This window comes from Nannobrachium achirus, assembly GCF_963921795.1.
Source record: "Nannobrachium achirus genome assembly, chromosome: 8".
NCBI lineage: Eukaryota > Metazoa > Chordata > Actinopteri > Myctophiformes > Myctophidae > Nannobrachium > Nannobrachium achirus.
Genome location: NC_137817.1, coordinates 30865463 through 30882029, shown reverse-complemented (window position 1 = coordinate 30882029; position 16567 = coordinate 30865463). Strand labels below are relative to the sequence as shown.

The 16567-nt window shown below is 40.4% G+C and overlaps 2 protein-coding genes across 2 annotated transcripts in view; one reads left to right on the top strand and one right to left on the bottom strand.

The window, feature by feature from the left end:
• Positions 1–212: 212 nt before the first annotated feature.
• Positions 213–6261, bottom strand: hspa8b (heat shock protein family A (Hsp70) member 8b). Its single transcript, XM_080732255.1, has 9 exons — positions 6135–6261; positions 4005–4215; positions 3709–3914; positions 3082–3234; positions 2404–2959; positions 2090–2292; positions 1668–1866; positions 1088–1320; positions 213–734 (listed from the first exon to the last, which is right to left on the bottom strand). Exons 2-9 carry the CDS (start codon positions 4207–4209, stop codon positions 525–527), a joined length of 1965 nt encoding a protein of 654 aa, XP_080588381.1. The 5' UTR covers positions 4210–4215; positions 6135–6261; the 3' UTR covers positions 213–524.
• A 7734-nt stretch (positions 6262–13995) lies between these two features.
• LOC308290050 (zona pellucida-like domain-containing protein 1) overlaps positions 13996–16567 on the top strand; it is a gene marked incomplete at both ends in the record, with an annotated part of 5891 nt that continues 3319 nt past the window's right edge. Inside the window, 3 exons of the mRNA XM_080731826.1 lie at positions 13996–14040; positions 15580–15764; positions 16490–16562. Of these exons, the coding sequence (XP_080587952.1) occupies positions 13996–14040; positions 15580–15764; positions 16490–16562 (303 nt within the window). The remainder of the gene's footprint in view (positions 14041–15579; positions 15765–16489; positions 16563–16567) is intronic.

Genomic DNA, 16567 nt, shown 5'->3' with positions numbered 1-16567 from the left:
GACATGTCTTTCTTGTTAAACCCAACCATTGAACAAAGAGCTAAATAAATGGTAATATCAATGATATTTGTCTGATCAGTTAAAATATCTTTATGGTAATAAATGGCAATAGCACAATATAGCGCCACAGAAATTGTGAGAATATACTTCAGTCCAAGAAAAGCAAGGGTGATTAAATAAAAGACTCAACTAAATAAGCAAAACTGTATATTTTAATGTAAATTCTTTGAGTTGCCATACATAACTTAAACATTAAATAGTGCAACCGAACAAAGTCCAAAAGTGCCCACCACACCGACCAAATGCCAAGGAAGTTGTTGCCCTTACAGCATCAGAGTCCATGAGACAGCATACAGAACAAACAGCATACACTACAAACAAAGAACGAATGTAAATTCTGAAGATTTTGTTTTAGCCTCCCTGACTATACAGTATATATAATAATTGCTTGGATACAGTGAATGATTCCATGAAAACCCAATAAACAATAAAGACATGGAAATGTACAGATGGAATGTTCAAGTTTAGTCGACCTCTTCAATGGTAGGGCCGGAGGATCCACCTCCACCGGGGGCACCACCAGCCCCTGGGAAGCCACCTGGCATTCCACCAGGCATGCCACCAGGCATACCACCTGGCATACCACCAGCACTCTGGTACAGCTGAGTAATGATGGGATTGCACAACTTCTCCAGCTCCTTCTGCTGATGCTCAAACTCATCTTTATCTGCAGACTGAGGGGGAAAAAAACACATAAAATTAGGCCCATTTATAATGGCTCAGTTTTTCTCAAACGGATGTAAAAAACAAACAAACATTCTTTGTTTGATCCTAAATATTACTTAATTGTTAAAAACAAAATATTTGCAGTTTCTTGTAATATTATATTCTTCAAAAGATGGATTGTCATTCATAGCATCATATGCTAGCTATGGCTTTCTCATGTTTTCTAAGCAAAATGTTGGATAAGGGGGGGTACTTGGATTCAGAAATCAAGGAATCTAGCCACTGATCAGGATTATTCAGAGCTATGCTTTTGTGGACAACAGACTGGGATCAGTCTGTCAACAGGCCAGTTAATTCATACCTGATTTTTATCAAGCCAGCTGATAACCTCAGAGCACTTATCCAGGATCTTCTGTTTGTCCTCATCACTGATCTTGCCCTGCAACTTCTCATCCTCCACAGTGGACTTCATGTTGAAAGCATAAGCCTCCAGGCCATTCTTGGCAGAAACCGTGTCTCTCTGCACGTCATCCTCAGCCTTGTACTTCTCAGCTTCCTGGACCATGCGCTCAATATCCTCCTTGGTTAAGCGACCTGGTGAGGGGCAACAAAATGACGTGTTATAAATAAGAAAAGTTAATGCCTTTAAGAAAAGCTAGTTCCGTGGGGGCAATTTAGTTGCAGCTACACCCTGCTGTTAGCTGCTATAAGCAGCACTTGTGGAGAGCAGTCAGGGGTGCGTCTTGTTCAAAAACACTTAAACACAGACCAGGGCCGGGAAGCGAAAGAGTGACCTTCTGATTACCAGACGGCCTCTACTGACTAAGCAGCAACAGCCGCCCCAGAAGAAGGGGCGGTGAGGGTGAGGATAGATCAGAGTCAAACTTCACTGCTTGACTGACTCTGACAGTGTTACAATTCTGTACTTCGGTTAGGCGTACCTTTGTCGTTGGTGATGGTGATCTTATTCTCCTTGCCAGTGCTCTTATCAGCAGCAGAGACATTCATGATGCCATTGGCGTCGATGTCAAATGTCACCTCGATCTGCGGAACACCCCGGGGTGCTGGGGGGATTCCAGTCAGCTCAAACTTCCCCAAAAGGTTGTTATCTTTGGTCATAGCTCTTTCACCCTCGTACACCTGTGGGGAAAAAGATTTGTGAGTCAATCAATGCATACCCTTTCATCATCGAGGGGCTCTCCAGTAACACTTTGTTTGTAATGCAAAATTGAATTGCAAAACCGAAAATGCAGCAATTCACAACTTTGTTGGTGGATGGCGAATCCCCATATAAATGTAGTGAACACCAATTTCATTCACATACGACAACCTCAACTCAGCTATGCGCATTAGCTGTTAATACCTGAATGAGCACACCAGGCTGGTTGTCTGAATAGGTGGTGAAGGTCTGAGTCTGCTTGGTAGGGATGGTGGTGTTCCTCTTGATGAGTGCCGTCATGACTCCTCCAGCCGTCTCAATGCCCAAGGACAGAGGGGTGACATCTAGCAGCAGCAGGTCCTGCACATTCTCTGACTTGTCTCCTGACAAAATGGCAGCCTGTACAGCTATAAAAAGGTTTTACAAGTTAAAATCCACAGCTACACATTTTAGATAATTTCTTGATTTAGGAATTTAAGAGGTAAATTATTATAGGTAAACAGCATAACGAGCCATACCTGCACCATAGGCCACTGCTTCATCAGGATTAATGCTCTTATTAAGTTCCTTTCCATTGAAGAAGTCCTGCAGCAGCTTTTGGATCTTGGGGATACGAATGGAGCCTCCCACCAGAACAATCTCATGGATCTGGGCCTTGTCCATCTTTGCATCACGGAGGGACTTCTCCACAGGGTCCAGGGTGCCACGGAACAGGTCGGCGTTAAGCTCCTCAAAACGGGCCCTGGTGATGGAGGTGTAGAAGTCGATGCCCTCATACAGAGAGTCGATCTCGATACTAGCCTGTGTGCTTGAGGACAAGGTACGCTTGGCCCTCTCACAGGCTGTTCGCAGACGACGAACAGCCCTCTTGTTGTCGCTGATGTCTTTCTTGTATTTGCGCTTGAACTCTGCAATGAAGTGATTAACCATGCGGTTGTCGAAGTCTTCTCCTCCCAAGTGTGTGTCCCCTGCTGTGGCCTTAACCTCAAAGATTCCATCCTCGATGGTCAGGATGGAGACATCGAATGTGCCGCCACCAAGGTCAAAGATGAGAACATTCCTTTCAACTCCCACCTGCAAAGAAAACATTTAAAATCATACCAGGTTAAATTTATTGGACCATAAAGTATTTTATGTAAATTCATAAATGTTATTGACGGGTAGTAGTAATTGTGTAGCCTATAGAGGTACCGAACCTTCTTGTCCAGGCCATAAGCAATAGCAGCCGCTGTTGGCTCGTTGATGATGCGGAGGACATTGAGTCCAGAAATGGTCCCAGCATCTTTAGTAGCCTGACGCTGAGAGTCATTGAAGTAGGCAGGAACTGTTACCACAGCGTTGGACACAGTCTGTGGAGGAAAACAAATCAAATTAATGCACATCTAACAATGCCTGCTTTGTGAGTTGTACATGCATTTAAGTCACATGACCATTTAATTACCCAGTGTGAACCAAAACATAGCAGCTGACTGCATGCAAATCATGCATTTTCTTTTTTTTTTTATCTTCCCAAACAGAAGTTATAATCCTTTTGGAAGAGGTGATTATTGCCGAAGAGACAACCTCTTATTTGCTCATTTTAGGTATATTTTACACAATGTTTGATTAATAAAATTACATTTTCATAAATTCCCTGTTGATCAATTAATTAGCCTTATGCAGTAGTTTTGTCTATAGAGAAGGGGACAAGACAAGCTCACAAGGCCTCATGTCCATGTGCGTTCAATAATAATGGACAAATGGCGCCATCTTGTGAGGTGTGCCGTTATTACAACAGTGTGTGTTCACATTCTCCATCTTGCCAAGTCTCCTTGCTAAATTACCTTGCCAAGGTAGGCTTCAGCAATTTCCTTCATTTTGACCAGCACCATGGAAGAGATCTCCTCTGGGTAGAAGGCCTTGGTCTCACCCTTGAACTCCACTTGGACTTTGGGACGCGTGGCATCGTCGATGACCTGGAATGGCCAGTGTTTCATATCCGACTGGACAACACCGTCGTCAAACCGCCGTCCAATTAGACGCTTTGCATCTGAGAGGAAAGTAAAAAGTAAATGAGTTAAAATAAGTAAACTAAAGCAGTGATTAACGTCAATACTTTATCAATTGAATAAAATCTTACCAAATACTGTATTGGTGGGGTTCATGGCTACTTGATTTTTGGCTGCATCCCCAATCAGCCTCTCTGTGTCTGTGAATGCAACATAGCTGGGTGTGGTCCTGTTGCCCTGATCATTGGCAATGATCTCCACCTTGCCATGCTGAAACACCCCTACACAGGAGTAGGTGGTGCCCAGATCAATGCCAACAGCTGGTCCCTTTGACATGGTTCCCTGGGTGGGGGAAAAAAATATATAAGATTACAAAGGTTACAAAGTTGCAAACATTTTTGCATAATTTCTGATTTATGTTCAGTCCTGTTAAGCAAACAAAAAAATAATCATAATCATACATTATATTGGACAGAACATTTCTAGAGAATCATTTCACTGTCAGACAATGGAGCAGCAGCGACTAACGGAGAGACTGAATATTGACCAGCTTTCTCCACAAGACTGAATATTGACCAGCTTTCTCCACAAGCTGTTAAAAATTACTACAATGATGGAGGTGCATGCAAGTCTATAATTAGTTGAGTGACTCAAATCGTAAATGGATTACATTTTCCAACGCCCTTCATTTTGACTGCTTGACAGCTGTCTCATTATTATGGCAACAGCATGGTAGTGTAACTACAACAGTACACATGATAAAAGCAAAGATGCTCCCAGAGGCTGCCAACCCATTCATGGTGGTTTTAAGCATTCTACGGTAGAACACTAGAAAGATGCAATTCTGGGAAATTGCAAGTGTGGTTGCTGTGACGCATTAAACTACATTTTCATTGTAATTTCAGGGGTAATCAAGTATAATGCAGCACCTTAGCATCATTATATCAATCAATGAATCCCATCCTATATTAAAGTTGGATGAAGGGAGGATGGGCGGGTCACGCTCATGTCAACATGACTCAGCCATAACCATATAAGGAGTTCCCAATGCAGTTATGCCCAAATATGGAGTGTTATACAACCTCAATGCATGCAAATGCCATAAATCAGTCAGCTCGATAATATGGACTGGAGACAAATGGGGCTTGCCCATATGGGCGTATACTGATGACCTCAAGGATCACCATAAAAGGGATAAGGAGATTAAGGACCGACATAAAGGCCCATTCCCACTTGGCCAGATAACAGATAAAAAAAATCTCTTTCTCCAGATATTTTTCCATTCAAAGTGGATGGTAGATAAAGATACAAAAAATATTTGCCACAGATAAAAGTATCTGTGGCAAATATCTGTGGTAGATTTTTTTTTATCTGTCTAGTCTACCATCCACTTTGAATGGAAAAAATATCTCGAGAAAGATTTTTTTATTTGTTATCTGGCCCAGTGGGAATGGGTCTTTAATCATATATCGGCATAAAGGCGACAAGGACTGACAGATACAGAGTTCTCCATAAATGGGCATATTCAGTCGGATCTGCGGTGCGACCCGTCACGTGTTAATGCCGCATAGAGGCCTGAACTCTAGATGCTCTAGAGGCCGCATGGCGTTCCTAACGCTTTTGATTACCAAGCCTTGGATCAAAACTATTATGTATTTTATCGAGTCTAACTTTAGACATGCAAATGTCAGAATCTATAAAATACTTTTAAGATAAGTCATCACCAAACTACAGTAAGACACAGCAGATGATGAGTCACATGAGTCAGAGGACAAAGTCCTACTACTCGAAGTTCATCTCATCTAGAACATTCTGCTCCCTTGCGTCACGTACAGCATCATCCAGTGCACGTGCGTTCGACAGTTTTTTCCCCCCTAAGATATTTGGCTTTTCTGCCTAAACACATTTAAAATATTTACAAAGACTCCGAAAACGGCCTGGCCGCAGTTACAATATGTGCATTAATATGACTACTTTACCGTACGTTTTCCGTAGCATCTCGGTCGCTAACTAAACGTTGCCGGCTAGGCCTACCGGCATCCGCACCGGCTTAAGATGCTATAATGCTATCCGGACGCCAGATAGCATTATAGCATCGGTGGCTTAGGGCCTGGTGCCAGGCCACTATGACAGACTGTCCCCAATTCATTTAAATCCAACCGCATAGTAACATGTATTTTACAGGTAACTAGTGGAGTTATGGTTGACGACAAATTGTTGATGCAGTGAAGTGTTGTGGGGGAAAAAAACATGTATCTTACCTGTTTTTCGACCTCTGTGGATGTTCTTTGTCGTCGTTATCAATTATAGAGGTCTCCGGTTCACCGCTGCCAGGTCCTCCTCGGTCAAAGACAGTGAATGAATGAAGCAGCTATTGTGCTCCTCCCACTGCTTTAAAGGCACGAGGAACCTCTCTGGAATGTTCTAAACCGGGACCAATTCGCGTTGAAGGTTCCTGACCCGGTCCGTGTCCAGAGCGGATACGGAAACGGTATGTGCATGCATGTGTGCGTTTACATTGCCGGATACAGTAGGCGGGCTCTCGACCGGATCAGAGCACTGAGCAGTAAACAGAAACCCCAGAAACAATTCTTCCCACCGGTACTGCGCAAAGACTCCGTGACGCATGAAGAAGTCTCGCGTTGCCAGACTGTTGCCTCCCACAATTTTCAAATGCTTCCGGTCCATCAAATAGCCTTGTCATCATAGAGTTATATACTATGGTTATATAACGCTTGTTATAATGGTTCTAAAAGTGGGGTCCGGGGACCCCCAGGGGTCCTGAACCAAATGGACCCTTATGGGTTATTATGGGTATGTAACTCTGAGAGTGTACAAATAGAACCAAATGGACCTGGTTCTATTTGTACACTCTCAGACAGAGTCCTCCTCACAAGCAAGATCCAGGTTTTTGTCAACAAGTGCCTGCATTACATCCCGAAGCTATAGAGCATCGCAGCGGAAGTGGATGCCTGGGGTCACTTTCACTTTCACCATTCATTTTCGCCATAGACTTTTACAAAAATATTTATAACAATTATGTTAAACCTCGAACCAAGCCATCCAGGATGGAGGTGAATCATGATCATACAACCTTTGATCCTATGTGAAAACATATTTTAATGTTACATTATTTGATATACTACATTTAATAACTACCCTTTATTTAGCGATTTTCAAAATGTTCTTTTCATAGAAAAAAAGGTTATATGGTCATGATTCACCTCCATCCTGGATGGCTTGGTTCGAGGCTTAACATAATTGTTATAAATGTTTTTGTAAAAGTCTATGGCGAAAATGAATGGTGAAAGTGAAAGTGACCCCAGGCAATCCACTTCCGCTGCGATGCTCTATGGTGGCCCATCAAAACCCTTAATGAGGAGTTATGGAGGATCACAAAGACAATATAGCAAATACCATCAAAAGGAGAAAGTGGAACTGGATAGGTCACACCCTTAGAAAGGACACAAACAACATCACAAGACAGGCCCTGGACTACAATCCACAGCACAGGGCAGGCCAAGAAACACCTGGAGACGTTCCACTCTCCAAGACCTAAAGAACATTGGAATGAGCTGGCTGCAAGCAAAAACCCTGGCACAGAAGAGAGTGAGATGGAGAGCTCTGGTCGCCCTACGCCCCTCAACAGGGTAAAGAGGATTAAGTCAAGTAAGTCAAGACAGAGTTACATTAACATTGATTTGACAATATAAATTGTGGTCTCAGAAACCATTAAATGGTGATCCGTAGCCTAATGCCAAACTGGGGGTCCTTAAAATTAAAATGGTTGAGAATCACTGCTAGAGACGTAAAAATCTTCTCTAATCGGGGTCCCTGGCATATCTTTCCGATTGTAATAGTAATAAGTGTCAATTTGGGGGTCCTTGACATGAAAAGGTTTGAGAACCAATGCAATGGTGGAAAAGTACTTCTTACTTAAAGGATCTACACCATGAATTTTCACTTTTTCTATTTTAAAACCTTTTTTTGGGGTCCCACTGGCACCTTCTATCCTCACAAAGTCCTATTTCTGACCGTTGTGTCTTTCTCTGGTTTTGGGCAGACAGAGATGAAAAGCTTTCCACGGGTTCTCAGAACAGTGCTGTTCTGAGAGTTGACGAGAGTGACGTCACTCTCGGATTCCCGTTTTTTTTTCAAAACTTTTTTTTTTTTCAAAACTTTTTTTTTTTCAAAAAAATGCAATGCAGTCATTGCATTTTTTTTCAAAATTTCTTTTTTCAGAACTTTTCAAAAAAAAAAATTTCAAAAAAATTTTTTTCCAAAGTTTTTTTCAAAACATTTTTTTTCAAAAAACTTTTTTTTTTTCAAAAAACTTTTTTTTTTCAAAAACTTTTTTTTTCAAAAACTTTTTTTTCAAAAAACTTTTTTTTCAAAAAACTTTTTTTTTTTCAAAAAACTTTTTCTTTTTCAAAAAACTTTTTCTTTTTCAAAAAACTTTTTCTTTTTCAAAAAACTTCTTTTTTTTCTGGAAAAACCCCACTAGATGCGCCCCTGAGCAAACAGAGGCCGTTTTGGTATTGCAGCTGGAGAGCCTCATTATAGTAGAGCTAGAACAAACAAAAAGAATGGTCAGAGTGTTTTTTGAGGGTTAAAACCTGTCAAGACTCAATTTTGAGCATATATTTATACAAAAAATATAGTTTTAAAAGCATGGTGTAGGCCCTTTAATTGTACTTTACAATACAAAACCCAAAATCAATCCTCCAGTTCTAGGCAACACAGAAGGGGGGGAACTTTTTTTCTATTTCCACACAACTCCTCTAAGGTATATTAATGACATAGTTCAATATTGAAAATGGGTGGTCTTCCCCTTTAAGTAAAAGTATCAATACTGCAATATAGAAATACTCTGTAATTCAAAATGTACTTGAGTAAAAGTAAGAAAGTATTGGCATCAAAATGTACTTAAATTACCAAAAGTAAAAGTACAAAATGTTTGAAAATAACAGATCTACAAGCTCACAACTTGTAGTTGTGAGCTTGTGAGCTTGTAGATCATCTATTTTTAAATAGCCTAGGTATAGAATAATTAATGTAGCCTATGTTTAATGTATGTTTTGTAATTTTATAATTTATAACTGCAAAGTAACTAGTAACTAAAGTTTTCAAATAAACATAGTGGAGTCAAAGTACAACATTTGAATCCCAGATGTAGTGGAATAGAAGTTAAAGTATTGGAATTTGGAAATACTCAAGTAAAGTACAAATACTTCAAAACTATACTTAAGTACAGTACTTAAGTAAAACTACTTAGTTACTTTACACCACTGCCAATGCATTAGGAGATTGTGGAATGGTAGTTGTCTGGCTACCATGATGCCAACCCGAATATTCTCTCCAGGTGGGAGCATATTTTATACAGTCTATGGGTGGGAGTCAAACTCATTTAATACTACGGACATGTCCGATTTATTTGTGGCACCAGTAAACCACGCCCTAAATTGTTCAGGGGGCCACAGTGTAGGCTGAATATGATGGAATATGATTAAGGATTACTGTGATTATGGTAAAATCACATATACAAGTTATAACACAAACCATACTTGTATACTTTTACTAGCCTAGTAAACTGACTCCTCCCATCTAGCAAAATGTTTTGTGTGGAAATTGATAAATTGCTCCAGGGGCCACAAGGAAGGTCAACGCGGGCCGCATTTGGCTGCCAGTTGAATACCCATGCCCTATAGCCTACTATACCCTCCAGATTATCATCTATCAGGAAGTGATTAACATCTGATGTGGACATTGGTAACATGATATTGGTTTGACCTCAATCCCTTTGGCCCAACCACCTAAACATAACCTTAACCCTAACCTCAGTAAAACTAACGCTGGTGAATGCTATTGCTAACCTGGTGAAATGCTAACCTGCCGACGCAAGTTAACCTGGTCGGACCAATGGGAGGTCTAACCAATGTTCAGTCCCCGTGGGCATTTTGACGAAGGATGCAGAGCTAGCCAGATGCATGGAGGTCTGAGATGACTGGAGGCACCGCCGGAGGTTTCATCTGAGGTCAAATTAATGAATGTAATGAAAAAGTAACCTAATATGGTATAATCACAAACAGTGTGCTTATGGTATTCACAAGGTGACTAATAGAGAATAAACCTTTCTTTAGGAAGTGTCTAATTGTGTTCCGACTTACATGGCTCACTGTTAGTCATCAACTTCTCAATCTGGGAACCCATCGTCAAAGAAAGGGCGACACCTATCGGTCTGTCTCTCTTCCTTCATAAGCGTAGCGACTCTGAGGCTGTCTCGAGAGATTATCAACTTCTTCATCATCAGAATGTGCTTTGTTTTCTCATTGGTACACAGAGATCTCTCTTGATATTTGCAAAACATTGTGACTTCAAACTATCACCGAGTTGACGTCCCAAGGGTGTGCATTCTGTGCAATATGCCCTGCCATACTCAGTTGGATGAGTCCAGAAACATCTATACATTCACAAATCTCTGTTAGAGCACACTACTTCCCCCCCCACCCCCAACCCTATACCTAGTAGACCCTGCATATGGATACATCTGTACAGTACCGGTATAATATACCAATTATCTGCATATTATGCAGATAATCTGCATATTATGCAGATAATCCATAGCTGTTCAGCACTGGCACTGCCTCTTGAAAGAAATGTGTACTGAGATGAGAGTGGTGTGTGATTTGTGCTCCAGTAGCGTTTTTTTTTACATGGAAGGAGCAAGAACAGACCATGAACTGAGTGGCTTAATGATGTCATGTTTTGGGCTTTCCTTTTGCAGCGAGTTGTAGGCTATAAATCTTTCAGGTTGGATATGGTGTGCACATCATCCCCCTCCTTGTCGTCAACATCATCATCCTCAGCAGCAGCAGCATAAATATTTGAGGCTTTCTGTGAAAAAAGAAAAAAAATCTGCCATGAGCCACTCTGTGGTGACACGCGTTTGTAAATATGCATGCTTGCTTTGTCAAGAGTAAGACCTATTCATCTGTCTGTGAATTGGAACTACTCCCACTGTGAATTGGAACTATTCTTTGGAAGTATTATTTTCTTCCCCATTGCAGTCACGTGCTTACTTTGTCAAGAGTAAGACCTATATGCATCTGTCTGTGAATTGGAACTTCTCCCACTGTGAATTGGAACTATTCTTTAGTTGTATTATTTTCTTCCCCTTGTGTTGCAGTCACCGACCCAAGGGACACTGGTCTGACATTGTTGCTAAGTGTTAGGGATAATACTGTACCTACTGTACTAGGCCCAGCAGAAAAGCAAACACACCCTCACGAGTCACGAGACACGTGACGGCACGAATGCTGTAGGAGGGAGTCCACATCTGTCGATTATTATCTGTACATCACATAATGAACAAAAAGGAAAGACACAAAAGAGGTTGTATCTTTTAACAATAACAGTCAATTCTCTTTGTGTCTGCCAGGAGACATTAGCAAAGAGATAACCTCAAGGGAGGTCAACCTAGAGAAGCTCTATCATAAACATCCTCATTGTTGATTTAACTCCCAGAACGTAAATAAATACCTGTATAGCACCCACGTTTATACTACAGAGTTGACCACTTAAACCTCATATTTGTTGTATGTTGTCAAATAGCAATAATAGCCAACCTACAATCTTGTAAATTGGCTATTGACACCTATTTTTGCAGAAATGTTGCCTGTTTTGGTCAAATGTTCACCTATCACGATAACATGTCCATAATCAGGACACCAGGGTCCATGTGGTTCCACTTTTAAAGCTAAAAACTATTATATTAGACTATTATTTAAATTAGTTGTTACAAGTCAGGTCTACGTGTGTCTTCAAGTAGTTAAATGTCCAATAAAGCTTTTGATGACACGACACCCTTTTATACTGTGTGTCTAGGGTTCCCTATCAAAAATAGGTCACAGGACTTTATCCGGTAAATCCCTACATGATGACAGCTCCAACATGTGACTAAGACTTCTTGGATTGGGACATAGTGCTGAAATAATGTGCCCCCGGGTAAGTTAGCCTACTGAACTCACCAAAACAACCACAACCACGCCAATGGTGTGCCTTGCAGACAAATGGATGATTAGAAAACAAAGACCAGATCAAAACTGGCATTTGACATTGGATACTACTAAAGTAATCTATCATGCCCCTTTTTAGGTTGTACCCACAGGGTGCATTGTAGTGTTCTCCCTCAGGGATGTTGGAAAGTTAGCGTCTCCTTTCATTTTATGATGTTGCACAAAAGGCCCAGGGTTTCTCTCAGGTAGGTGTGTCTTTTATTCCCAGACTGTAAGGGAACGGCACAGAAATAGTTCAGATTCAATTTAAACCCCGAGGCTATAACAAAAGCTGATTCAGTACAAAACGCGTATAGAATAATAATAACACTCTTATCGCGAAAGGAATCTCAGAATAAAAGGTGTTATCAGCATTACAAAATATGAACGCTAACACAATGTGAGCATCCTTTGCGATTTGTTTTTGTGCTATCCCCCCCCCCCCCCCCAAACATTTACTACTGTATATCCAAGACAACAATGACTATGATCATTCTTACATAATGCCTTTTCTGACCATGAACCTGATATCCTAAAGACTAAAATAGCCCAGTGGAAACACTAAAACCATCACTTATGCTTTGTTATGCTATGTTTATTAGACTCAAAATGCTACAGTATCCTTCTTATTTTACTTACTATGCCCTCCCTGCGTCTACATACAATCAGTAGATGGGCATTGTTTAAATTTGGCTGCAAGATCCCACTAGGAAGCAAATTATCGGCATCCACTTGTTTTTAATTCGTTTAGTTTTAAAGCTCAATATCAAATGTTTGTACTGCACAGTACACAACAGTACAGTATTTTTATATACTATACACATTACATAATGTACATCATGTACTGTAAAGTACTGTACAGTACAGTACAGTACAGAACAGTAGCCTGCATCATCATTATCAAAACATCATCAACCTGTCTCTTAGACCCCATCCCAACTAGACTACTTAAGGAAGCCTTACGCTTAGCACTTCATTACTAGATAATACCAATCTGTTTTAGTAAAAGATGATGTACCACAGTCCTTCAAAGTAGCTGTCACATTTTGAAGGGTAGCATTTGTTGATTGGAAGTAGAAGATTTCAGTATACACACACACATGAGAAGTCACACATTGCTTCTCAGCAATTAAATAATTAATTAAATACAAAAAGTGCTCCTCTGAGCACAGGTGTCCGCCAATGTTCCAAATTTGCCAATCAGGATGGAAAATGAAAAATTGGACAGATCCATCTTGATCACATGGATATAGAGATGATGAGTACCGATTTGCGTGATGTTTGGACAAAGCCTGTAGGAGTAATATCAAGAAATGTGTTTAGCAAAAATCTGCCACCTGGTGGCGCTATAACAGGACAATGAGAAAAGGGTGGCATGTCTTCCTCGGCCTAGTGGGAATGTGCGTGCAAGGTTTCACAGCACCATAAGGCTGATTTGAAAAATGTAGGATGGGTTTTCTACTGGACGGACGGATGGACAGACAGGGTGCAAAACACATAGTCTTGTCCATGCCGAATCATTAATTTCAATTTATCATGATGTCAGCAACATCTATAATGGAGCAGCAATTTTGCACCATTCAAAATGAAAGGCGTTGGAAGTGGTCTCAGAAATCAAATGTTTGGAACAGCAATGACAGAACATTAATTTTTCCCAAGGCAGCCTGGACTTTCAGACTCAAAATACAATGAAAAGAAAAAAAAACAGGAATTTCAAATGCCTGCATGTTTTTATACATTTTAGCATAATTTATGATCAATGATTCTGATTCAGAAGTTTGAAACGTGAAAGATAGTGATCTTCACCTTTGTAATACTGTAGTCTACTTTTACATCATGGCCTTCAAACACTTTATTTTTACCGTGTCTTCTTCATGGAAGTTAATGTTAATCTTGATCTACCAACAAAGATTCTGAATTGCAATGTGAATCATTATTCAAGTTAAAAAATACTGTAAAATGCAGTCAAATGAAATGTTACATGCTTAGCTCATGTTACTCCATTGTATGAGACCTTCCCTCTCACGCCCACTTGTTCCGCTGAGGGCTGGGGAAGGTATAAATGAAGATGTCTGGTGACACAGATACCGAGGGGCACAATGAAGGCACACAGGTGGGTTTATTTATTCATTGTATAATATTTTCTTTGTTTCAATGTTTATATATAAATGTTTGATGTTAATTTGTAAATGAGCAGATTTAAATGTAAATATTTTAATGTGCAGGTATTTTTAAATGTTTGTCGTTTATATTTATATTGTAATTTCTTAAATCTTTTGTAAAGATTTATTTTTGGGCTTCTATGCCTTTATTGATAGGACAGTAGACTGACAGGAAATGGGGAGAGAGATGGGGAGTGACACGGAGCAAAGATCGTCAGGAACGGGATTCGAACACGCGACGCGCTGTCAGGCTGGCATTGCAGCCTGCCCGGACTGTTATGCCGGCGGCCCGGGCCATCGTTCTCCTCTGAACTTAACAAAAACTAAATCAGTCAAACAAGTTACTTTGCAAGTGAAAGAGAGGTTAATTCAAGCAGGTCTGCAGTGTCATCTGTTGCGTGCACAATAGGCCTAATTCATGGTTCATAACAAAATATTGATGTGAACAGCCAAATATCTTTCCTTCTATTGGCTAAAGCCATCTTTTCACTACCAGAAATCTTCTTGCTAAATAATTAGCATAACTTGCTGGATGTCCTGGCAGCTTCTTATCTTGTATGAGGGGTCGGGAATCGTCTGTGTATCAATTGTTTGCAGATGCTTTGTTCTGATGTAGGACATTCCGTGAACTCCAAAGTCGAAAAATGTTTCCAAGTGTTCTTTTTCAGATCACGCCCTCATAAAAGAAGTTGGCACATGCCTTAGTGCCCATTGTCCTTGTGGTTTTTTCTTGTAGGTCAAGAACAATGAGACTGGTCATTCTTGTGTGCCAACTTGGCCTAATTATGAAGGCAGAGGCCCAGTCAGAGTGCATGTCACACAATACTCACAGGCCTCCAGGTTGGTACCCTTTCCTAATATGAATGATGAATACTGTATGTGAATTGTCTTTGCACAAAATTCCATCATCAAATATTATTGTTATTTCCTTCTGTATTTGGAATCTTCTTTCTCATCTCACCCAGAGAATTCCGATATAACAGTGGACTGCGGCACTGAATATATGGATATGAGCATTTATCTTTGTCCAGTGTACTTTGCTCTATACAATGAATCCTTGATGGCACTGAATGGAATGTACAAAAATCCAATATGCCGTGGAACTGCTGACTGGCAATCTGACCCACCCGCCTTAAGATTCAGGTTCCCCATAACCGAAAGTTCCGTGGCTATCTGTGGCAATACCTTAAAGGTATTATTCATAATTGCATTCAACAGCAGTGCTTGTGAAATTGTTTAAATGAATGTTTACTTGTGAAATAAGACTCAATGATTTGGATTACAATATTCCAAGTAAGCTCCATTCAAGATTTAAACAAATCGCCAAAGTGTTTGACAAGAGTAAGAAGTTACATGAATTTGTCATGAATGTGTCCATAATATCAAGTAGATTAACTTAACCCCAATATAAAAATAATATAGATATGTCTTAACATCTTGAAGTCCTGAGTTAAAGTGTAAGATTACATCTTTTCTTTATTTTCAAACAGATATACGATGAGGTTGGGACTGGAATATTTTCAGATTTCTCAAAGGTCCAGTCTGTTAACATCTCCGGTGTCATCAGCGCCTTCGACCCCAGTGCTGGTACAATAACCTATCGCCAGCATCTCTTGTACATGTTCTCCTGCAGCTACCCTATGCAATACCTGGTGAACAACACTCAACTGGGCGTGTGAGTAAATATAGCAAAACAATCAGAATCAGAATCAATATATACAGCAATCAAAATCAGGGGTGTCGCACCAAATTCTGGGCCCTGGGTACAAGGATTCACTGTTGGCCCCCCATGTTCTTCATAGGGGAGGGGGGTTAACCTGGCTATTTAGCATTATTTTGTGCTTTAATTATTGAAAAATACCACATATACAAGCTCACAGCGCGGCACTGAGTGCCACATTGCGAACTTGTAGCTCTGCTATTTTTGAAAAATTGTGAAAATGTGTGCAAGTCTTTGAATATTTCAAATCCTTCTAAGGTTTTTTGAAAAAACTATGTTTCTATGTCAGTAGTGCTCAAACTTGTCAAGGACCCCCAAAATGATATGTATTTGGCCACGGACCCCCATCTCAAAATATTTCGTTCCAAGGACCCCCCAGAAGCAAAATTTGAGTTACAAATGTTCGCTTAAAAGAATACATATATTCAAAGATTTGCACACATTTTCACAACTTTTCAAAAATAGCAGATCTACAAGCTCGCAGCGCGGCACTCGGTGCAGCACTGTGAGCTTGTATATCTGCTATTTTTCAATAGCTATCCACCTTGGGCCCTAGTAACTCAGACCCCCCCCCCCCCTTATGACGCCCCTGTTCAAAATATCAACTGCCTTTTATTCAACACAGATCCGGTGTGAATCGAGAAAAGTATAGATAATATCAACTCCTTTTCATTCAACAGTTCGGGCGTGAATCTGGCTGTGAAGGACAATAATGGTAGTTTCATCAGCACCCTGCGCATGGAGCTCTTCGGTGTAAG